Source organism: Myotis daubentonii, chromosome 12 (genome assembly GCF_963259705.1).
Source record: "Myotis daubentonii chromosome 12, mMyoDau2.1, whole genome shotgun sequence".
In the NCBI taxonomy this organism is placed as follows: Eukaryota; Metazoa; Chordata; class Mammalia; order Chiroptera; family Vespertilionidae; genus Myotis; species Myotis daubentonii.
In genome coordinates, this window is record NC_081851.1 from 57,543,872 (window position 1) to 57,569,271 (window position 25,400).

At 36.3% G+C, this 25,400-nt stretch overlaps 1 protein-coding gene across 1 annotated transcript; it reads right to left on the minus strand.

Moving 5' to 3' along the window:
* Positions 1 to 545: 545 nt before the first annotated feature.
* On the minus strand, positions 546 to 24,447 carry DYNC2LI1 (dynein cytoplasmic 2 light intermediate chain 1). Its single transcript, XM_059659970.1, has 13 exons — positions 24,289 to 24,447; positions 22,038 to 22,155; positions 20,212 to 20,246; positions 18,117 to 18,186; positions 15,988 to 16,076; positions 13,249 to 13,435; positions 12,250 to 12,318; positions 11,259 to 11,336; positions 9,691 to 9,767; positions 9,024 to 9,094; positions 6,239 to 6,336; positions 5,749 to 5,841; positions 546 to 730 (listed from the first exon to the last, which is right to left on the minus strand). Exons 1-13 carry the CDS (start codon positions 24,294 to 24,296, stop codon positions 668 to 670), a joined length of 1,056 nt encoding a protein of 351 aa, XP_059515953.1. The 5' UTR covers positions 24,297 to 24,447; the 3' UTR covers positions 546 to 667.
* Positions 24,448 to 25,400: the final 953 nt, after the last annotated feature.

Here is a 25,400-nt window from a genome sequence, read left to right on the forward strand (position 1 = left end):
GATATATTTACTTAACCATGGTAGAGGTAGGTAATAGAAGATTCTTTTTATTTAAAAAAATACTATACATAGTTATACAATTTTTTCCCCTTTTCAAAGATAAATATCCTGGGGTGGCACTAATACAAGAAATGCACTTTTCCTTTAGCAAATTATACATCTTAACTTCCTTTTTAAAAAAATTGTTTGAAGTATTACATGTCTTTCTTCATTTATTACACAACAGCTAGTTTATTAATGAGCTATTATTAATATTACTAAAGACCCAGTGCACAAATTCATGCATGGGTAGGGTCCTTTAGCCTGGTCAGCAATCAGGTGATCGGGACCATCTCACCCAGTCCCGATCAGGGCCAATGGGAGCTGGCTGGCCAGGGAGGGACCACAGGAGGGATCCAGGGTGTGTCTGGCTCTCTTGCCCAGTCACCATCGGCCGGACCCTAGTAACAAGCTAACCTACCGGTTGGAGCATCTGCCCTCTGGTGGTCAATGTGCTTCATAGCAACTGGTCAAGCAGTCGACCAATCAGTTGGACACTTAGTATATTCTACTCTTATTATATAGGATTTATTAACACAAGAATGAATTCATTAATGAGCTAATATCAATAAAATAATCTTACTTGTACCAGTATTTGGGAAATAAATACACTGTAGCTGAGTTAGGTTCAAGAATCCAGCTCAATTTGTTTCCAAGACTTGGAAGAACTTTTTTTGTACTGTTCCAGTTCCTAAAACAAAAATATACATTATAGTACTTTAACAATCAACTTTAACAATTAAAGTAGGCATCTTAAAACTCCTTTAGCAGTTTTTGATATAACAATGTATCCTTTACAGCTTTATCATTCTCAAAATTCCTTGGCAATTATTTTGTAAATGATTATACTTAGTATTTATTTACTAGAATGTAGCCTTTGGAGTTTCTGGGTAGCATAAGCAGCACTTAGAGATGAATTTAATAAAGTTTCAGACAAAATTATATTCTATATAGTATATAAGTTCATTCAATTAATAAAGTATTTGTCATATATTAAGTATTGAAAAGTGACCTTATTTTTAATTGTTCGCTATTCAACTCTTGTTAAAACCTGCTTGAAGTTAGCTAAGTATCAATATTTAAAATGTATAGATCTTTTATGCCGTAACCGGTTTGGCTCAGTGGATGGAGCATCGGCCTGCGGACTGAGAGGTCCCAGGTTCGATTCCGGTCAAGGGCATGTACCTTGGTTGCGGGCACATCTCCAGTGGGGAGTGTGCAGGAGGCAGCTGATCAATGTTTCTCTCTCATCGATGTTTCTAACTATCTCTCTCCCTTCCTCTCTGTAAAAAATCAATAAAATATATTTAAAAAAAAAATAAGATCTTTTAACCCATAATTCTGCCTTAAGAAATTTATCCTATAGGATAGTATAGAAGAGCACAAGGATATAAGCAGAAATATATTCACTGCACTGTGTATATTGACACACAATTGGAAACAGATTAGCGGAAACCTTGGGAGCAGCGGTCGCCAACCGGTGGTCCACAGACCACTGGTGGTCCCATGAGGTCCAAAAGGTTGTTGACCGCTGGTTAAGATGATCTCCCAGTAAAGACTGATTAAACACACCAGCACTCACTCACACGTGGCTTTACGGCCAGCCAGCAAAAAGGACGGCAGTCACATGTGAAAACAGCAAGTAGATGGAGAGAGAGCAGAACACTTCCATTTTCCATTACATATACTTGTATATCTTTGGATTTTTTTCATAATGAGTATATGTTACTCTTTTTAAAATTGCATTTTTCAATTATAGTTTACATTCAATATTATTTTGTTTTTGTTTCAGGTGTACAGTGTAGTGGTTATATAATCATATCCTATATTAAGTGATTCCCCCAATGTTTCCAGTACCCACCTGGCACTATACATAGTCATTACAATACTAGAGGCCTGGAGCATGATTCATGCACCAGTGGGGTCCCTGGGCCTAGCCTGCAGGATCAGGCCAAAACCGGCTCTCTGACATCCCCCGAGGGGTCCCAGATTACGAGAGGGCATAGGCCAGGCCAAGGGACACCACTGGTGCACGATCAAGGCCAGGGAGGGACGCAGGAGGTTGGCCAACTGGGGAGGGACCGTGGGAGGGCTCCAGGGTGTGCCGGGCCTGCCTCACTCAGTCCCCATCGGCTGGACCCCAGCAGTAAGCTAATCTACCAGTCGAAGCGTCTGCCCCCTGGTGGTCAGTGCTTGTCAGAGTAAGTGGTTGAGTGGCCTTAGCATATCATTAGCATATTATGCTTTGATTGGTTGAATGGATGACCAGATGACCAGACACTTAGCATATTAGGTTTTTATTATATAAGATTATTGACTAAATTCCATTTGCTGTACTTTACAACTTGAGACTATTTTGTAACTATTACAATTCACAAAATAAGGATAAATTTAGTGAGAGTGGAAATCCTGAGTCAGACCATCAACATGCAAAAGGGACCATCTCCAGGAATGCCTTCTCCTAGCCTCTTGCCTGTTGCTCAATGTCTAACTGTACAGAGTAAAATATTATTTCAGATAAGCAAAAAGTGGTTACCCTGCAAGATAAGGCAATCACTGCCCTCTGACTAACATAATTAAAGTTCATAGTTGCTATAAATGGAAAAATCCTATTCTCATTTTCAGAAAAATTGCAGACTGCCTCATTCATAGCTATAGTCTAAGTCATTAAAATTTAAACGTTCCAAGTTTCAAAACTGTATAAGACTTTGGAAGAAGTTTTATACTAATAACTCCAAAGAAGTCTTTACAGCATGCTTTATTTTTTCTAATGAAGTTAATTCAGTTCACCAGTTATCTACCACTTATGGTTTCAAAGATTGTTAACTCATAAAATAAGCCACAACAATTACTGGGCATCGCTTTGGGATTCTTTGCTAGTAGTATGTCCCTTCTGCAGTCAGCAAACTTGGAAGAATGGGCTGGTCATACAGCCCATGCCAGAGGGAGGATAAAGAATAACTAACTAGTATGACACAGAACTCACCATGTCCACTGGGCCCTTCAGTACTGCTATCATGTGAACTCAAAATAATGTGATAATAGTTTAAAGGAATAGCCGAATAAGAGGGTTTTCTTTGCACTGCAATTCTTTTTAAAAAATATTTTAAAATTGATTTTTAGAGAGGAAGGGAGAAAGAAAGAGAGAAACATTGATTTGAGAGAGAAACGTCCCGCAAGCCCCTCACTGGTTATCAAAGGTACAAACAAGGCATGTGCCCTGACTGGGAATGGAACCAGCACCCTTTTGGTGCACAGGACCATGTCCAACCAACCAAGCTACACCAGCCAGGGCTAGTCCCTGCTTCCAAAAATCAACTTGCTTATAATCAGTAGGCCTATATTTTAAACACACACACCTACACTGATACATGTTTAGGGAGAATACAGAATTTAGTGAGGTAGCAGTGTGGTACAAGAGTTGAGTGAAGACTGACATAGGTATTGTAGGACTGCTTTCCAGTTCCACTAAAAATTCTTATGGTTTTAGGTCAGTTAGAGAAGATGGATTTGACTGTGAAAACTCATGATACTCGGAAATACCCTAGCCCTTTAACAATACTTATGTATATAAATGTAATAAAAGGTCATTATGCACTATAAACAAATACTCTTATCAACAATGGCAGTTAGTCATTGACTTCTAGGTAAATATTAATTCAGGGATGACTTCCAACTAATCTCTATAGCCAAGATATACACATAATAGGAGTTACTCAAGGTCATTTTACTTTTCTTACAACATGCCCCTCACTTTTTGAAATTGAGGTATAATTGACATACAACATTATATACATTTTAGGTGTACAACATAATGATTCAATATTTGTATATATTGTGAGGTGATCACCATTATAAGTCAACATTTGTCAACAAATAGTTATAGAATTTTTTTCTTGTGATGAGAACTTTTAAGCTCAACTCTCTTAGCAACTTTCCAATATGCAACACAATATTATTAACTATACTCGCAAGCTGTATGTTGCCATGATTTATTTTATAACTGGAAGTTTGTACTTTTTTACTCTCTTCACTCCTTTGGTCTATCACCTACCCCTCCTCTGGCAACCACCAGTCTGTTCTCTGTTATCTACAAGCTTGGTTTTTTGTTGCTGTTGCTTAGATTCCATATATAAGTCAGATCATATGGTAGTTGTCTTTCTCTGTCTGACATATACCCTCAAGATACATCCATGTTGTCATAAATGGCAATATTTCCTTCTTTTTTATGGCTGAGTAATATTCGTGTGTGTGTGTGTGTGTGTGTGTGTGTGTGTGTGTGTGTGTGTGTGTCTTTATCCATTCATTTGTCAATGAATACTTAAGTTGTTTCCATGTCTTGGTTATTGTACAGTGCTGCAGTGAACATGGGGGTACATATATCTTTTTGAATTAGTGTCACAATGTCAAGGAGCTTACTGTCTATGTTGTTTCTAGGAGTTTTATAGTTCCAGGTCTTATAGTCAAGGCTTTAGTCTATTTTAAGTTGACTTTTCTGTATGGTCTAAGATAGTGATCCAGTTTCATTCCTTTGCATGTGGCTATCCAATTTTCCCAAGATTATTTATTGAAGAGATTATCTTTTCTCCCATTGTATATTCTTGGCTCCTCTGTCATAAATTAATTTACATATATGCATGGGTTTATTTGTTCCATCGATCTATGTGCCTGTCTTTATGTCAATACCATACTGTTTTCATTATTAAATCTTCCTAATATAGTTAAAATCAGGAAGCATGGTGATTCCAGCTGTGTTCTTTTTCAAGATTGCTTTAGCTATTCTGGATCTTTGTAGTTCCATATAAATTTTAGTACTGTTTGATCTATTTCTGTGAAATATCCATTGGAATTATGATAGGGATTGTAACATGCCTCTTACTTGCTACAGCTACACTCCCTCTAAATACTCAAGACATACTTTCAAAAGTCTTCTGGACTGTATCTAAGTCCAATGTATTGCTTAATGCTGAGAAGAATACTCAGTGGATGGTGTGTTCGGGTTATCCTTCAGACAATGCCTAAGTTACACAGCTCTACAAATCCCCCCCGAGAGGTTGTCAGGATATTCAATTTACAGTGTTTACTATACATAAGCTTACTTATTATACAAGGTCAGATTCCACACACTGTCTCATTTTATCAAACTAAACGGCGATCTGGGAAAATATAAGTATTGGGCCATGATAAATTTACCCAGTTTTGCATCCTCACATCAGATTTGTATATGATGAACAGTGCTATCTTGGCACATGTGGAATGCAGTCCCCACTTTGAACCACTTTCCTGAGAGATCCTGGATTTTGTCAGTTATGTTTGTGTGCTTTCAGATTAGGCAGTAGTTAATTATTCTGGTACAAGAAAGTATAGGTATGTCTGAATGTCCTAATAAAAAACAAGCTCTTTTAAATAATCTCACAAACAAAAGAATATTATAAAAGCATTTCCCAGCAGCAAAGTAAGAATCACTAGCCATCCTAAACTGAAAAATCCAAAAAGGATATGTAAACATGGTTATCTCTGGGTGGTAGAGTGATAGGTGCTTTTTAATTCCTTCTTGATTCATATCATACTTTTAACTTTTCTATAGCAAAGATGTACTATTACATAATTATAAAGTAAAAAAACCATTAAGTAAATTGAGAAAAATGTATAGAAGTCTACAGGTATTTTTGTGATAATTCAAAATGAAATAAATGTTTTGGGTAATACCTGATCCTTCTGAATTCTCATTTCATCAACTTCACTTTCAGCATACTGGGGGTCTTTTGCAGGGTCCTTGATATCTTTTAGTGTGTCGATACTCTGAAATTACAATACTTCAAATCATTTCATGCCCATAACCCCACACCATCTGACTCACAATCCATGTCCTTTCCTCAGCCAGCCATGTAGGCTATGATCTTTTATCATCACCACTGAGGGCCAAATTCCACCAAGTCCTTTTTCCTTCTTCTCCTTTCAGATGATTGTTTCTCCCTTGTCTAATAGCCAGAGAGCTGTTTCAAAGTGGAGCAAGAACTGTGTCATAACCCACCTTTTAACCCCACAGTGTCTCACATACAATGGATTTTAAGTGACTGTTTAATTTCTGAGCATGAGAGTTGAAAACAAAGTTGTCATAATAAACCCATTGGACATTTCCCAGTAACCACTGAATAGTGGTAAGAATTCCTGCTTTAAAAGAACCAGAAATAGGTACCTTTGGTGGAAAGAGCTTTTCATACACTTTTTTCCACAACTCCATTGGCGAACGGGCATGAAACTTCCCAATGTCATTATCAGGAACAGGAGGAGACCCTGAAATTGGAAGGTTTGCTCCAATGACTGCATTGATTAAAACATTCAAACTCTATCAGTAAAACTGATGACACTAAAAACAGTATAAATCTTAGATCATTCGTGTCCATCTTCCTATTACAGTCACAATTAAAATTTACCCCAACCCAGTGTAGCAAGCCAGGTTCCAGTTCTAGAAGAAGAGGAGACAATAATGAGTAAACTGTAATTCTCTTTCCCTACACTTCAATTGCTGCTCAGCAAAAATATAAGACTGATATTCTCACGTGCATGTGAATTTGCGAGAAAACAAATACTCATGTGTTGCTGGTTAGAGAGAAAATTGGAACAGCTGATTTGGAGGGTAATGTGGCGCTGCTAAATACCATTAAAGTACTAAAAAAGGTCATTCCCTATTAATAAGCAATTCTAGTTTTTGGTGTTTACCCTAAAACATCTGCATACATGTATTAAGGATTTCACACTACAGCATCATTCATATTAGTGAAAAACTGGCTACTACCAAAATGTCCAACCATAGAAGAAGCGTAAACTAAATTACTGTGTAATACGATCCAGCAGTCAAAATACCAAACAAATCTACATATAGCATAATATTGAAAAACCATTAAGGCATATTGAGTGAAAGAGACACATTTCAAAATGATATAGAATAATACCATTAAATTAAAACATATTTTTATACCACATACTCATATATAGAAAGTGGTCTGGAAAGATACAGACCAAACTTGATCCTTTTATGTTATATTTTAATGTTTTATAAGGAGAAGGCCTTTATGTATTGCTTGCATAATTTAATTTGGAAATTCAAAAAAATTTTGGGACACTTTTTCATACTTTTCAATCTATAATCTGAGATTTTTTCATTATGTTTCAGCATCTATGTTGTTCACTAAAATTGTAATCACACTCACCTCCTTCCCAACCTCTCTCCTCCTACCTCTTCATCCACAGTCTTGTCCCTAACCTCTGATATTAATCTTTCCTCCATTTGTAAAATTCTCTCATTCTAAAAATTTTATAAGAGTCGTAGTGTATGTAGCCTTTTCTGATTGTCTCTTATCATTCAGTATAACTCCATGGGGATACATCCAAATTCTGTGTATCAATAGTTTGTTCATTTTTATTGCTAAGTAGTATTCTACGGTATAAATGTACCACAGTTTGCTTATTCACTCACCTGTTGAATGACATCTAGGTAGCTTCTAGTTTTGGGCTATTACCAATAAAGCTGCTATGAACATTCTTGTACAGATTTTATGTGAATGCAAGTTTTCATTTCTCTAGGATAAATGCTTAGTAGTGCAATTTCTAGGTCATATGGTAGCTGCATGCTTAGTTTTATAAGAAGCTGTCAAACTGTTTTCAAGACTGGCTGTACCATTTTACATCACCACCAGCAATGTCTAAGTAATCCAGTTTCTAAACATCCTTGTCAGCATTTGGTGTTGTCACTATTTTTTATTTTAGCGATTCTGATAGTGTGAAGTGATATCTCACTGTGGTTTCAATTTGAATTTCCGTAGTAATTAATTATATTAAACTCTATTTGCCATTCATATATCCTCTTTAGTGAAATGTCTGCTCATGACTTTTACCTATCTTCTAATTAGATTGTTTGTTTTTACTGTTAAGTTCTTTATATATTCTAGATACTAGTCATTTGTTGGTATGTGGTTTGAAAATGTTTTCTCCCAGACTATAACATGCCTTTTCATTCTTTTGAAACGAGCAAAAGTTTTTAATTTTGATGAGGTCCAAGCTACATGATTTTTAAATTCAGTAGTTCTCAACCTTTTTCTGACTTCTACTTACTCACATGGGCAAAAGCTTCCCATCAGCATTATCTATCAGTACACAAAGTGATTTTTACTGTGACTGAAATTAACTTGAAACTAATGATAATTATAAAAATAAAAAAATCATTCTCTATAATCACTCATTAACCATCTCTATTCCTTTCAATGCAATTCAATCTATAATCTCATTACAAAGATATCTACATTTAAAGTCAAGTTAACTTTAGCTTGTAAGAGTAATGGAGAATAGGAAGTACTGCTCACTAGAGTTTAAAACCAAACTATGACAGTCCTAGAGTATAAAGAGCTGTTAGGCCCAAACATCTTTTATTATAAGAAGATAAGTAGCTTGACTTCATAGACTTGTAAAATTACTTTTGCTTCATGAGCCTAGGGCATCTATAAGTTTAGGAAACACATCCCAGTAGATGAGGCCAGCTATTTTCATAATGAAAAATTAAGGGATACTTAATTAATACTGTATTCCTTTTTATTTATTCTATCCCTTGAATCTCTAATTTTCACCATTGCCCATAATATATAGTTTTGAATTTCCTGACCACTCTATGTTCTTGTTTTTTCTAAATCCAAGGAGTTACAATTTAAAATCACCTAGAAATCAGTAAGGGAAAGGAAATAGATGCAAACTTTTTAGTGGAATAGAGATCAGAAGCCGGTCTCTCATGTGGCAACATCCCTTTCATCACAAATATGCCAATGTGATATACTGCAGTAATACTGTGTATACAACTAAATAATAAGAAATTACAGCAATGATAATGAAACCAGAAATGCTGGTACGTTGGAGATGAAGGGAACATAGAGTAGGATAAAATCAATAAGCAATTAAAAAAATGATTGAACAAATTTAATAAGTTCACCAACCTATATTACTTAAAGAATCCAATCCTGCTGTGATAAACAGTGGTTTATTCTGATCCACACATATTGATTTGCTACATGGATAAGAAGAAAAAAGAATCTAATTTAGTTTAGCAATCGAATATCCTACCACACTCTACTGTAAATACAAGAAACAAGTTTTATATCTAGCCACTGGTGAAAGCACTGCCCAAATGAGTGAGTGAATATTTGTGTAAGTGATTTAATGTAGAGCATTAATGAAGGTTTTACAGGAGAAAAAAAGTGACAGACACAAATTACCTTAAATCAAAACCAAGAAAAGTAGCATGGTTAAGAAAATTATGTACAAATATTGTTTATTTCATTTATAATCAATTCAGAAAGTGATAATAGAAGGAATGGCACTAAAATCAGAGAAAAGAAGCAAAAGAAATCAGAGAAGGAAGTATAATAATATTTTATTCTAGTGTCAAACTAAGTATTCTCTAACATTTTAATTGTGAATCTGAGAAATATTTAAAGAACAGAAGAAGCAAAAGATAATATAAAATTATCTTTCCAAGAACAGATATCTGGGGCACTTTCTGGGTCAAGAAACAAAAGACTGGTGAGAACAACAGTCAGATGAAACAATATTGGCCAAAAATAATAAAATAAAAAGATATAAAAAAACGTATTTTAACAGTACCTTTTGCCAATACCAAATGCTAACTGATTGATAACTCCACGTATTTTTAGTAATAGAGCTTCTGATTTACTTGTAAACTAAAAAAAAAAAAAAAATCAGGAGAATAAATTTTATACTCTGCGTTCAAATCACAGAAACAGGTAACATAAATATGGCTTTGAACAAGTACAGATTGCAGAGCGAATTGCTATTTATTTGCCCAACAAATACTTATGAATAGACAGAAAAAAAAACAAATAAAGAAAAAAAAAGAAATGTGGATAAATTCATTTTAATGACTCTTCAAACTTCATGAGTACATAATATTGAAAGAACTCGAGTTTATGCACTAAACATTTTAGCTACTCCCATGTATGGGTCATAGTTACTGCTAAAATGCAATCTGGGTGGTTAAAAAACAGGAGGTATACATCCCAAATAACATTTCCGTCTAAGGACATATTACTGCTTTCAAAGTAGTTAACAAGGGAGCTACAGACCAGTCTAATAATACTGATACTCACTAAAACGATTTTTTAACTTCTCTTTTGACTTGTCTTTGGAGGTTGCAAAATAAGCAACTGAATATTCTCAGTGGTGGTATGGTAACTAGGGTGACATAACCAGAACATTTTAGAGATTGGAAGTGAGTGGGTAGTATTAATAATTAAGCTGAGATATCAGGTAAAAACCAAGACATATGGTTACCCTACAAATCTTTGAGTCTAAATTTGATTTTTTAAAATACCAAAAGTCACTAAGCCAAAATCATAATGACTAAGATGTATGAAAGTGGGAAAAATAACCTTGAACCAATGTGTTCTTTTTTAAAAAATGCTGTTTGTTGCAGAGGTTAAAAAAATGAACTTGGGAGTCCTGCTGGGTGGGTTTATATCTCAGGGAAATCATTGACTAGATGTATGATCTTGGACAAGTCATTTAATCTCACTTAAGCCTCAGTCTCCTCTATGGTAAAATGGATGAAAACAGTACCTTCTTCATAGGGTTGGGGGGAAAAGAGGGAATAATGTGAAATGCTTAGCACAGGGCCTGAAACAAAGTATTGCTCAAGAAATATTGGTTATTATAAATATCATCATCATTATCTATTTGATGTCCTTCAATGCAATAAAATATTAAAGCATTTTTATTTTAAAAGATACTTCCTACCCCTATCCCCCATTTGTATGATCTCTTTTTTCTTCTTAATCAATGCGCTCAGAGGGACCTGGAGACAACATGGTCTAGCCCTTTTCTTTTAAGAGAATATAGATTTTAATTCTTAAGGGAAACGAACGAACGAACGAATGAATGAATGAATAAATAAATAAATAAATAAATTGTCTCTTTAAGATTGGGGTTTATAGATATAAGCAATTCAGATCTTTTGCACCAAAGAAATGTCAGGCCATCTAGAAGTATGTTCTATGGCTCCATTATAAAATGAACGTTTTGGGGCAATGGGAAAGGAAAGGAGGGGATGATGTGCATTAGTAAAAGCATTAGTCTTCATGACTGTGCATGAAGTTGCTAACCTTTCCAAATTTGGTACTGTCCATTCAAGCCCAAAGGATAGAAAATGTACGAACCATTAATGATGCTCCATAATAATGTGCAACAAATCGAAGTGTCTTGCATATTACCTTTCTCTTCTCAGAGTCAAAATCCTAAAGAAATATGTTATTAAAATGAAAAATGAGCTGAGAGAACGAGAAATGTCTGCAGCATGAAGATATAAGTTATTCAATGCAGATATAGAGTATTTCTTAGTTGTTTGTTTATTTTTTGAACACACCCTCAGGAGTAGGATTCCATTACCTTGGTATTTGTTTCTATAGAGAGCAGAACAATAGCTGCAGCCTTCTAGAGCTACAGCTGTCAGATCTTCCCTTGTTTAAACACTTAGCTCAACAGAATTCAGAAATCAGCACACATTTCATAGTGTGGAATACCCTAAGGATTCTCTGACAAGCAAAGATAAGAAGAAACCAATTTTCTACTTTCTTCAATTTAAAAGTAGGAAAGTAAGTCCTATCCCTTGGTGACTAGGTTCAAGATTCAGTTTCTAAATCTTTTACCTTATCCCCATTCCACTGTATTTGTTGTTCTTTACCTATTTTTGCTTTCCCAACGATATCCTCTTTTCTAAAATCTTTAAGATGTGTGACTCCTTGACCTCTCCCTCTGAGAGATACTTTCATGTTTCATTATTACTTTTTTTTAGAAAATGTTTTTTAATATTTTATCACAGAATCCTATTTTTTTCCAATATCACAGTGCTACAAATGAAGTTGATCCTGGTGCTTATCAAAATATACAAGACAATCGATGTTTTATATAAAACCACTTTATATGTTAACTTGTTCCCAACCTCCCACACTTTTTTTTTCTTTTTTGGCCTGATTAAAAAAACCTGTTACAAATATTTATAATATCTTCTATTAGATGAACATTCTTATAAAATGAAAAAGGGAATCTTATGAACAGACCACACAAATCATTATTACTTTGGTTCCTCTCCCATAAAGCATAGACATACATGTATGTATAACAAACTCAACTAGAAGTGGAAGAGCTTACCTGAAAAATATCATATTTACTTCCAATTATGACCAGAGGTATTGGAAATGGGTCAATTAATTCACGATCCTGTTAGCAAACATATTTCATTGATTTACTATAATTACTATTGTATATTCAGCAATTTCTATTTACTTCCAAAAAGATACCATTTTCAGTCTCTTCATAGATGTTGACCATGCTTGCTTGACATTTAAGGTTGTTCCAATAATTAACCTTCACTTAATAAACTGTATTTCTCAAGTATAAACTATAAAGAGCAATTCCCTAAATTACTAAAAGATTTATTCTTTTTGTGTGTTCTGCCCCTTTATTTTCTTATGTAACATGTCATCTTCCTTTTCGTTTCTTACTGTTTTGTGTTAACTGTTTGTTGCAGTAGCATTTATACTGCATACATGGGAACCATAAGCTATCAGTTTTGTTGGATATTACCTATGTAAAACACATTCATGAAAACTCTGGGCAATGTAAAATCCTGCTTTTAGCTTTGTAGAAGATGAAATTCATGACTGTATTTAAAGAACTTGTGTTGTCACCATTGCAACTTTATAATGTAATTACTTGTCAGATGATAAATGTACTGACTCTGTGACACTGAAGGAATGTAAAATATAGAGCGATAGTGAAGGCTCTTTAAACTCTAACCCTTGCTCAAATTTGTAGCTTCCCTTAGTTTCTTGTCAGGTGATATTTGTACAGTTTGGTTTTTAATCTTCATTTTATAAAATCAATATCAAATTACTACTTAAAACTATTTCTTTAGATTGGTGTAATATCCCATAACAGTCACAGAAGATGTCTAAGAAGACATAAAAAATCTTTTTCCTTGATATGTTCTTACTGAGGTTTTATAAAATTGCTATAATTTTCCAGTGAGCAGGTTCATCTATATCAAATGAATCTTAAGTCATGCATAAAAACTAAAGAAGCTGTTGTGATGTTCTCTGTAACTGTGTATGGGCTAAGGTTCCAAGAATAACCCCAGCTGCAACTCACTGGATGGTCCTTCTGCATGTTACTCCGTATCTTCTGTCTCATTTCAGAAGCTGCTGTAGAATCTGTCTTTCCCAGTTTCATTATCACTTTATCTACATGGCTTTTTGTGGCTTGCAACAGATTTTCCATGGTGGGCCAAAGGTCATTAGGCTTTGAAAGATCCAAAACAAGAACAATAGAAAATGTCCTAAAGAAATAAAAAAATATTTTTAAAAAGACTCAAAATAATTACCACTGTGAAACCCTACTATACTGAAAGTTATTATCTAAGAATAAGATAGATTAGGAAAGAAAAACACATAGCAATTTTCTAAGACAAAAAATAAACAAACCCCACAATAAAACAGCACCAAAGTTATAGCCTTACTTATTTGAGTGCTTTTTTTAGTGATATGTAAGTGTTATAACCATTAGTGGCACTGGAATTTTTGTTTGAACTAATACTAATTTGGTTCAAATAATTTGCAAGTAATTGGGTCCAACAATGCATGTTTAGATCCAATTTTACTATGTGTTCCAACGAAGGGAAACTAAAATAATAACAACAGCAGCACAACAGGTAAAGGAGAAGAAAACAGGTTTACTGGTGGACCTTGTTTTAAGCAAAAGAGAAATGAATTGTTCAATTTTTTCGAAGATTAAAATTTGTGTTTCCAATGCATTGGAAATACTTGTGTTACTTTTATCTTCATAGCAAATGAGAGCTAAAAATGTTAAAACAAAGTAAAAACAGCCCAACCTCTTAAAACAGAGAATCAGGCCACAGAAGATGCTCTATTACAATTTATCTAAAGTCTGTGGAAACGTTCAATGCATCTGTAATTATTTTATGAACAGTCACTTTAAAGACAAACAATTCTAATAGCAGTTGGAAATATTATTTTCTCCAGTTTCTGGGCTGTGTCCAACAAAAGGAAATTATGTGTCAAATTAATTCCAGTCACAAAATACTCTGAGATTTGCAAGTACATGAGGAGTGAAATGTTTTCCATGAATTCTTTAACGACTCAGCAACCTACTTTGGAGCCAGGCCTTATGGCTCCCCTTCTCTGTGTTCATAACCTTGACCCCTCCTCGCTCTTAAAGCAGGCCCAGCTGCTGTGGGGTTCCAGGGAAAGGAAGAGCAAGAACTCACAAGGCCGGGTATTCAAGAAGCTGTGGAAAGATTTGGCTTCCTACAGAAATCAGATTTTCCAAAAGCCCAGTGGGCCCAAACCCTGTTAGGCCTAGAAATGGCAAGTGAGGTAACGTAACAAGGTAACCGACAGTCAGGGTCAGAACTGGAGCCCCGTGAGAGCCCAACTCCCTTCAGCCTCGGGCCACACTACTGGCCACTCAGGTTCCTTTGGCTCCTCCCACCCTCACCCGCTCTTCTCCACTACAGTACCCTGCATAGCTACCCTAATCCCAGGCAGCTTCATTTTCTCTGTTAAAGGAGGACAAACGGAAAACTAGGTAGCAGTAAAATTCCATGCTCCTGAAGAGTAATGCCACTGGGAAAGGGTGGTTATAAGTGAGAAAGCAAAATCTAACTGTGCATATAAAACATCTAAAATCTGTACAAATTATATTTACAAACACTAGAAACACTGAAAGAAATACCTTGACATGTTAACAGTGATTATTCTTTTATGTGATTATGGGTGCTCCTTCTTTGTACCTTTCAGTATTTTTCCCCGTTTTCTATATGAGCATACACTAAAATTATATATTTTTAAAAGCAAAAAAAAATCACTGGACAAATAAAGCCCACATTACCTAGAATAAGCTATGGAAAAACAATTGTCCTGTTAATAAGAAATAATTCTGTACCCTAACTATGTTAGTGGCTGACATAGAATAAATATCAGGTCCTTTGTATTTGGTCCATGTATCAAGAAACCATTTGTGTTAAACCTTGACAAAAGTAAGATATTTCAAAGTTTTTGTTTTCCTTGGCTAAGATGGTTCCCATGAACATTGTGAGAAATGTCACAATTTTCCACATCTGATTTGGCCAATATGTGGGAGGCACTGTCAGGAAAACCAAAGAATTTGAGGTTTTCCCCAAAGTTCTATTTCTTTAAGATTGCAAGTAGAGAGACATTCTCCCTCCTCTAACTCATCGTTTTCCCTTTGCCGAAGCATCAACAGTATTAATTCGCATTAAACTCAAAGGCAGATGTAATATCCAGCCAAAGGAAAAAACTCAGGGCGGAGCTAGCTCACACTTGGATGCGTACTGGAAAGAATTAAGCTTTTCACATTCATTTCTGCAAAGTGAATTCATTGCCCAACTATTATTTGACATATTTTTGTTTGCAGGCTTGCAAAACATGTTACTAGGTGGAATGCCAGCTCTCTCATTTCAGCAAAGGCCAGAGCCTTAGTTCTTTTTAACTCTCTTTGAAGCATTACAATTTAAGCCAGCCGTGGGCAAACTACGGCCGCGGGCCCTAAAAAAAAAAAAGACCATACCCTTTTATGTAATGATGTTTCCTTTGAATTTATATTAGTTCACACAAACACTCCATCCATGCTTTTGTTCCGGCCCTCCGGTCCAGTTTAAGAACCCATTGTGGCCCTCGAGTCAAAAAGTTTGCCCACCCCTGGTTTAAGCACATAGAAAGGAAGTGAGCATAAGCCTTCAGCAACATAAAACTGTCCCCCAAAATTCTGATTCACAAAAGCCTACTCATTCCCATGGACACAACTGACTGGGTGCTTACTAACTACTGTTCCTGGAGCTGGCTCACTTACCTTAAGGCGTCACTTGTGATTGGTATGCTGATTAAGTCCAATAAAGAGGTTCCTCCACCTAGTTCCCAAAAGTGAGCAATATCTTTTGGCTGAAAAAAAACCAGGTGTTTTTTCTTCAAAGTAATTTTTTTGAATTTGAAATACTTATATTTCATTAGTACCAGTCAGTAATAATTATGGATACAAAATACTATAGTCCTCCATCAACCTTTTCTTGGCAGTTAAAACATTTCTCTTTCTCTATCCCATCCCTCAAAATGCATCAAAACATCTACTCCAAAGAATAAAGATGAAGCATTAAGAACATATATGTATACATAAATGCCCTAATTCTAATAATTCTTTAATAGAAGACATAAACAGTGCCCTAATTCTGTAAATAGCACATGTAGCAGACACTTGCTCAAAAGTGATATAAAAATAAGTAGTTGAAAACGTTTGGTATTATCTTTTTGAAAACAGTTATGATTCTAGATAGAAATAAAATCGCTGAATAAGAAAACGTCCTGATTTAGGGATGGAGAGGCTCACAAAATCAATTAGACATACAGGTAGGGCATGGGAAAATGGGACAGACAGATGGCAGTCCCTGATACAGACCAGGGTTACCTGAGCAAGGATCTGTGCCTGATGCCCCTGGGGAATCTGACAGGCAGGCTCTCACTGGCAATAAACAACTGCTTCCCTGTTTATAGGACTCTTCAATATGAGGGGATGAAAGGGCGAGGCAGCTCAGAATCAAGACCATGACAAGCTCCCTAGACGGCTAGCCAATGACATCTCCGCTTCCGCCCTGACGCGGAGTCGCCATCAGGACACCACACTGTGAGGAGCTGACAAAGGGCTTCCATGTAGAACTCTCAGGGAACATTACATTCAGAAAGACATGAATCTTCTAGAATGAATATGGACAAGCTCAACTTGACAGCACAAAGTTTAGAGGAAAAAAATAGGTGAAAAAAGCATCACATGAGCTTTTAATGTATCTACTAGCCATGAACTTGGAAGAGACAGATGGTCATTAAAGCAAGTTTTAGATGAATATATGTATTTGACAAATCACCATCTCATAATCACTAAGGTTGTTTTTGCTGTTGATATCTGGATTATTAATGCCTGTGGGGGAAGTAATTTTGTCATTGGGGAATGTCAATTGATTTACAGTTTGATGAAAGGATGTTTTTAGAGCTCTCCTCAAAAGTTAAGATTATGAAAGTTGTCTCAGAGTTTCCATTTCTAAGTTTATCACTCATGTCAAAGTTCATGTGAGTAACAAAAATAAAGTTCTCCTGTATCTCAATATCTTGTTTTTTCTTTTCTTTTTAATTTCACAGTTTTAATAACCAACTCTCATTGCTGAATTCAGGAAGAAGCATCAGGCAGTTTTAACTCTTTACACACTGTCTAATCATCAGAATTTGGACTAAGTCAATCTATAAAAATTTGCCTGTGCTACAGAAGTGGGACCATCTATTCTAGATTGTTCTTCCATACAGCTAACTTTATTTAAGAAATGGCCTCTTTTCATGTGAGGACTCCAAAAGAGAATTCGATTTAGGCTTTTTTAAAAAAACCTCCTCACAAATGCTGTAAATTCCCCCTCCACACTGAATAATTTCTAACTTTCCTTTGAAGAGACATTAAAACAAGTGAAAATAGGATTTTAAACAATTAGGGCCTGCAGTCTAAAATAGTTTTACCAACTTCAGGGTATATTTTCTAATAATTTGCTTTTTGAGCAGTATATTTTCATAAATATTCCACAGGTCAAACATATTTTTAGAAGACTTTTTGGGGAGACACAGAAGGTAACTCACATATTCTCATTTGAAAGAAGAAAAAGTCACATTAATACAATTAATAAATTATGCCCCCAAACCATACAATAAAGTTACAAAGGAACCTTATAATAGCATTTGAAGACATAACAAATGAGAAGGCCAAAATATTTTCAGTTTGGGTTAGCTTCATATCTGCTGAGTTGCATTTGAAGTTTAAAAGTACATGGCCATGAAGTGTACTGCCTGATATATTTACTGATTGTAGATAAGATGGAAAATGTAAAACAAAGTCAGCATCATTACTTCTCCATCTGTGGGCATAGCAATATCACTTAAAAAGACACTCACTGTGTTATGCCCTTTAGCTTTTCTTCCATATGTATATTCCAAGGCTAAGGTTGGTTTTGGTGGCTCATCCCTGTACAATAAAGACAGACAGTATTACCATTATTTTCTTATGCTATCATCTTACCTGATAAATTTTTGCTTCCTCTTAAAACTTTAATCTACTAGTGGAGAAGTTACCTTGTATAATAGCATTGAGGTAAAAATGATTTTAAAATTATATAAAAAATCAATAAGCCCTCAAAACACCATCCTGATGGATTTTAGTGGCAGCTGCAGAGGTGAGTACCAGTGCCTGCGTGACCTGGTAGCCCAGCAGAGAGGCAGTGGGGATGGCAGTGCTGATGGCTGTTAGGGCACAGGCTCACCGCATCCAGGCCAGGTGGAAAGCACTGACATCAGGGTCATGCTCAGCCTTGCTATGGGGAGCGGGGAACCTAATGACCATCAATTTAATGAAGACATCAGTGGAGACTTAAATACAGTTCTCTACCTTAAATCACAGCTCAAATGCGGGCATCATTTATCTACTGAGAGCTACCAACAAATGACATTAGTGACTCCTAAACATCGACAAATGATTTGAAAAATATTAAAATCATCTTATAAATTATTTACACTACAGCTTACATTGCTTGGTAAGCAGTTTTATGGTTTATTTATTTATTTGTTTGTTTTACTCTAGTAGCAAGACATAACATAAGTTGATAATCTTAACCATTTTTAAGTGCACAGTTCAGTAATGTTAAGTATATTCACATTGTTATGCAAGCACACTTCTGAACTTTTTCATCTTACAAAAGTGAAACTTCAAACTCATTAACAATTCCCAATTTTCTCCTCCCTCCAGCCTCTGGTAAGCTTCTTTGTTTCTATAAACGACTAGATACCTCATATAAGTGGAATCATACAGTATTTTTTTGTGTGACCAGCATATTTCATTCAGCATATGTCTTCAAGGTTCATCCATGTTGTAGGACTTCGTTCCTTTTTAATGCTGAGTACTATTAGTATTTAACTTTTAAATTTGGAGGATAAAAATAATTTTTAATTTGTGATTTATATATGTATGCTTATTGAATATTTTGTATATCACTCCTGTACTTTTTTCATTTATATGTATGGAATATTTGGTTCTATTTCCTGTAAGATAAGAATTTCCTTTATGAAACAAAACGCTGCTTTTAAGACAAAATTTTAAAACTCTGATATTTAACCTACAATTTGAAGAACTGTTCTTTTTCTAAGTAGACTATCAAGGAACCCAAATTCGTAATTTTCAGTTCAATTTAGATGTTGTCCTAAGCTGATGTTGTGCTGGATGACGTATCTGTAATGAGAAACACACCTGCCCTGAAAAGAGCCATGGCTCCTGGGGATGGAAGGATGGAGCAGGTATCACTGTGGATGGTTCTTCTAAGAAACAATTCTGCTGACGAGGAATTACACAAAGCCAACATTCTATTATTTGTATCACTTAATAATATTTTGCAAATGAATGTTTCTTTAATGTGACCTTAAGACCAGATTCCATCTCTCTTGCTGTTTTTGGAGAAGTTATAAGAAAGGCATTGAAATAAAGGGAACAGATAAATATCCCCCAAATTGGTTGGAGGTGTTCCTTATCAACTTCCCACAATATCTAGCCATTACAATCCTAAATCTTAATCTGATGCCAGTATAGGTTAAAAAAGTACAGAAAACAAATGGTAAAATGTACAGTTTGAGGACCAACATTCTGCTTCAAAATTGTATCAATGAGTAATTTAAAGATTATGACTAACATTCAAATAATCATGGACTAGCTAGAATAAAAACAATTAAAATATCACAGTAGTATAGCCAAAAAGAAAGTAAGTGTAGGCTGTGTAGTCATGTTAATTTCTCCATGAATAGGGAAGTCCAATATTAATGCTGTATAATTTTTTTAGTTACTGTTGGTTTTATTTTTTAAAGAAGATCTTAAAGACCATACTAAGGGTTCACTAAGAATTATTCTGTTTGTACATCAAAATTGTTCTCCTTCCATATGTCTTTTAGTATCTAACTTGCCTTATGCAAGCAAAAAATGTAGTCTAAACGTTAACATAACACTTACCTGTCAAGAGATCTTAGAATAATAGTAGTCTTGCCCTAGAAATTTAAAAAAGCAATACTGTGTTAATGTCATCCATATGTAAAATTTTACTATTGTTCATAGTTGTGGCCCAAAATAGCTTTTTAATTACTTGAATGATAAATTACCTGGAAACTAGAAACTTTCAGAATTGTTCCCAAGTTTGATAAGTGGAAAACGTTAACTGTCAACTTTCCATCACAGTGTAGTAACTACACTGCTATTATTATAATTATAAAGCCCCTTGGATGACAAATACTAGCAAATCATACCTCACTTTAGTGGTCAACTTGTCAGCTGCCTTAAATTTCTTTTACTCATCAATGCTAATTACTGGTTAAGCTGATGATTAGTGTCTTCTAAAATGTTTGAATTCTAATTGTTGAAGTGGAAATAAAGAAAAAAGATAACATACAAATAAAGTACATGTTGCAAATATGTTCAAAGTAAGCAATCCAGATACACGGTTAGAGTATTTTTTGTTTTATTTCTAAAGGATTTCTATTTTTTTAGGACCACATACATAAATTATTTTAATATAATTAAAAATACTAACAGACTGTAAAAAAGGGCCCAATCTAATAAAGTTAAGGACAAAACCAATAGCATAAATGAAAGACTTACAGATCTCAAACTCAACCTTAGTGAATAGGGTTGAGTGATTACTAAATTTTTTTCTTTATTTTTTTCCATCACCATTTAAATTTTTTTATACAATAAAACCAAAGCTCAGCATCTGGAAAAAGAGAAGCTTGCAGACCTGCCCTTGTCTATTTTAATGAAACAAACATCAAAATTTCTGTTCCACCCTGAGAATTACACATTAGAATAATTCTAGTTAAGATTTACTGAGATCGTGACAGAGAATCCATGACTGACATAGAGTCCATGACACAAAAGACACGGCTGAAAGAAATGAAGATAAAGCTGAAACAGATACTTGGGGAGACAGGATAGTTGCCATTAACTATTTGATGAGCCATTTTATAATATTTGAAAATTTAGCAAATAGAAAAGGAATTCGATTTATTCCCATAGTTTTCTGGGTCAGAATTAGGACCAAGGGTGGAAGTTACAAACGGAAGTTTTCTAATAACTAGGAGTTAACAAAACCCGAAACAGGCTACAGTTTTGGAAGAGAACGCCCCCACTGCTGGAGATGTTCAAACTCTAAAACCACTGTTTGCAATAGCCCTTAACCTTTTCGGGAGGTGCTAGAATGCTGGGATATTCTAATTTCCCAGAAAAATGCACAGATGCACAATCACACAATTTTGCATACATTTCTAGGGAATTCACTGATCCCAAGAAGTATCTCTACAGTCCCCAGGGTTAAGAATCCCTATTGTAGAAAACTAGAATATCTCCAAGTTTCCTTCAACTTCTGTGACCCCAGTAAGTGAAGGTTAACCATATCATACTTATATGGTTCATGTTTATATTATCTATATGCTTATGTCCGTTGTACAAGTGGTCATCAGGTTAGCATTTATGGTGCCTTTGTGCAAATTGGGAAGAGATGGCTCCTCTGGGCAGTCTAATTAGAAACAAGTGCCCCTTCCTCCAAGCTGCTGTGGCCCACATCAGGGACACCAACGACAAGTGTTCAGGCCAGATGTGAGTACCCACTCACCCATAAGCAGGACACCCTCAGATGAGGCATAACCAGCTCCAACGTAACCAGCAGGCAGAGACTCATTAGATGGCTCAAGAGTTGAAGTATCCACATTTTTATCAATGTATTAATACAAATTTTACCGCTAGTTGTTAAATCATCACAATACTTGGAAAAAATTAGGAAAAATTACCCCATTTTTACTGCCAATGAAGAAAACGGATTTTTCTCCAATTTCAGCTCCATCACCTTCACTTCCGTTACTTTCCCGTTTTCCCACTTCAGCTTTTGCAATTTCCCAGAGCGTTTCACTAAATGAGAGGCAGGAAAACAAGATTCAGAGGAACAAGAAGGATCCTTTCCATTATTTAGTTCAAGCTCAGAGCACTTTTATTTCAGTCAAATTTATAAAACGAATCAACATTATTTCCTGGAGGACAATAAACTGGTAAAACTGCTGACTGAGGATTAGTCATTTTCTTTGTACTGGTTCATCAGAGAAAGCTGACCATGATACGCAGAGCCTTTCGCACCAGACTTTGAGGGTTTCTAATTCTGGGGCTCCCAGGTGAGGCTGAAAGCTGTATGTGTGAGCTTCTCAGGCACATACGAATATCCAACTTTGGGAAAGATATAACTTGAAAAACAGCATCTGGGCAAATGCGGGAAGGTGTAAAACCAGTGTACCAAATGATCTCTGCTCCCTCAACTATTCCTATTTTTAAAATTATATTTTTAACTCAGGATTCCCTTATTTTTTTAAAAAAATATATTTTACTGATTTTTTTTTTTTTTTTTTTTTACAGAGAGGAAGGGAGAGGGAGAGTTAGAAACATCGATAAGAGAGAAACATCGATCAGCTGCCTCCCGCATGCCCCTTACTGGGGACCGAGCCCACAACCCAGGCATGTGCCCTTGGCCGGAATCGAATCTGGGACCCTTCAGTCCGCAGGCCGATGCTCTATCCACTGAGCCAAACCGGCCAGGGCAGGATTCCCTTATGTCTAATACAGAAAATATAAAGAAAAAAATCACCCAAAATCACATTTTGAAAATCATTTTCATTCATATCTCTACACACACATATAATTTTACACAAATACGATTACATCATTTTTTAAATTAAAGCTTAACGTGAAAAATGGAGTATTGAACTAAAAAGAATGAGCGAGATCTGATGTGTTGTACGCCTGAATCTGCTACTTTCTACATATGCCAACTTGGGCAAATTAGCCAACTTCTCTGGATCCTTCATTCCTTTATTAGTTCAGCAAATATTTATTGGGCACCTAATACTTGCAGGTTTCTGTGCCTGTCCCCTGTTTCTTCATCTCTAAAATGCTAATAAAAAAGCATACCAACCTTATAAGATTGTCATGATTGATTATTAAAATGTATCATTTAGTTTAGGGCTTGGCCGACATATAATTATTAAGAGCTTATAATAATTGCTATTCAAAAAAAAAATGTTATTCAAGAACCAAGGATGAAGGAAGGAGCTAAAGCAGGTGTCCCTAAATGTTTGCACTAAAATTCACATTCATTCCACAGGTGAGCCCCCTGGAACTCAGTCCAGGCCTGTCTGCTCTTTACTTACATGCCATTCTCTCAAAAGTGTGATTATCTGCTTTCCAACTTCCCAACGAGAGGAGAGAAGGAGGCGCTGCCACCAGTCTTGCCGCTGGTGGAAAGCTATAACTATAGCCAGAACTTTAAAACCGTAACCCATGGTACGGTTACTGGGAAACTGACATTTCTCACACAAGATTCATAGCCTCCTCAGAGATCACACTGTCAACCCACAAGGTGAGAACCCCATTCACGCTGCTGTGTGATGGACTCCACGTCTCCTCCACGTCCTTACACATTGTTCAGAGAAGGTTTAGGGGTGGCCTTGGGAACAGGGACTTAAAACTGGCACCACAGAACTGAAGAGCTGCAATGTACTTGACAGGTCATCCCTATCCCCGCCGCTCCCTCCCCTCGCTTTTAAACACGATCCTACACTTAGTGCTGCCGCAGGTCCTACCCCCCCCCCCCCCCCCCGGGCCCCCGTTTACTGTTGTTGTGAACCCCTGCACCAGGAGGGGGTCCCGAAGGAAGTGGCTTTGTGAACCCCTGCTCCTAGGCATTCCATTCCCTGGCCTGCAAGAAACTTTTATTGAGTAAGTGCGTGGTTGGAGTTGAATGTTTCCAAATCTCTTCCTTTCTACCCGGGGAACTTTCGGCAGAATCCACACGCGCAAGGGCAGTTCCCACGGGTCTCTGACCACCCAGGCACGGGTTGCAAGCAGGACAGACCTACAATTTTCTCCCACTATCGGATCCCGCGTGGGCTCCCCTCCCAAAATACACCCCCAGCGGCCTCTCCCTCCCCACCCCTTCCACGCTAGGGTGGGAAAGAGGGGAGCGTAAGCCTGGCGCGAGCAGGGATGCGGGGATACCTGGGCATAGTGGCTCTGCAGGCCCGGGGTCCCAGCTCCGTGTCGGGCCCAGCTTAGAAATTAGACCGCAAACTCCGAGGTGGGCCCGGGCAAGCAGGCTCTTCGGTTGCCATGGGAGCGACGTCACAGGCTGGGTAGCGTGCAGAAGAAGGGCTTTATGGGAAATGTAGTTCTTAGTGTTCTTTTCAAGTCTCAAGCTCAGCCGCATCTCCCAGAATTTGCAAGAACGAAGTGACACGCGGTAACAAACTTTTTGATCTAAAAGTTCTCGGCTGCAAGTGTTCTTTCATTTAAAAAATTCTATTGAGTACCGAATATATGACAGGATTCTCTATTCTTCTCTTCTCTTCTCTTCTCTTCTCTTCTCTTCTCTTCTCTTCTCTTCTCTTCTCTTCTCTTCTCTTCTCTCTCTTTCTCCAGGTAGTTTTCTCTTGCCAATAGCAGTAATTTGGGAATGGAGAGTGAAGCAATCTCCCGAGCTATTTTCTAGTGATTTACTAGCGGCAAAGAATATTATGATTTTTGTATTTCCTGCTTATTTAGTTGTTTCCGGTTCTATGCAACAGCACATTATTTATTAACAGGTTAATAACGTCAATGCATCTCCACAATATTTCACTTACTTTACCTCCAAATCAATAATAAATATTGCTTTAGTACTGTATGCAAAACTGTGTGCTACACAGAGTAAGAAATGAAGCGATGAGTAAGATAAGATCCTTACCCTTGAGAAAGATATACAATAGTAATTAAATAACCCAAAGGAAGCCAGTGATATAAACTATTGCAGAGGTCCCTCAAATTACATAAGAATAAGTGACTATGCCCATTGCTGTTGGAACATTCATGGCAGTGGCAGTAGTTGATCTATCTTGAATGCTGAGTAGACCCAGGCTTTCCAGCTCAAGATGTCCTGGATATTTGAAGGAGATACTCTCCCTGCGCCCTTCTGCCACTGGCTTGGTTTCTATGGTGTAATGTTCAGGAACATGGACCTTAAAGTGAGATAGACCTGGGTATAAATCCTGATTCAGCCACACTGTGAACATTTGTGTCTTGTTTTGGAGTTATTTGCTAATAGATACTGCCTTTGTAAGAGTTTTAGTTTCTTG

Coding starts and splice junctions, on each gene's coding strand:
- DYNC2LI1 (XM_059659970.1), bottom strand. Junction 12,319..13,248: donor ACATGCAGAAGGACCATCCA/GTGAGTTGCAGC, acceptor GTTTGCTAACAG/GATCGTGAATTAATTGACCC. Junction 9,095..9,690: donor GCATTTGGTATTGGCAAAAG/GTACTGTTAAAA, acceptor TTATCCATGTAG/CAAATCAATATGTGTGGATC.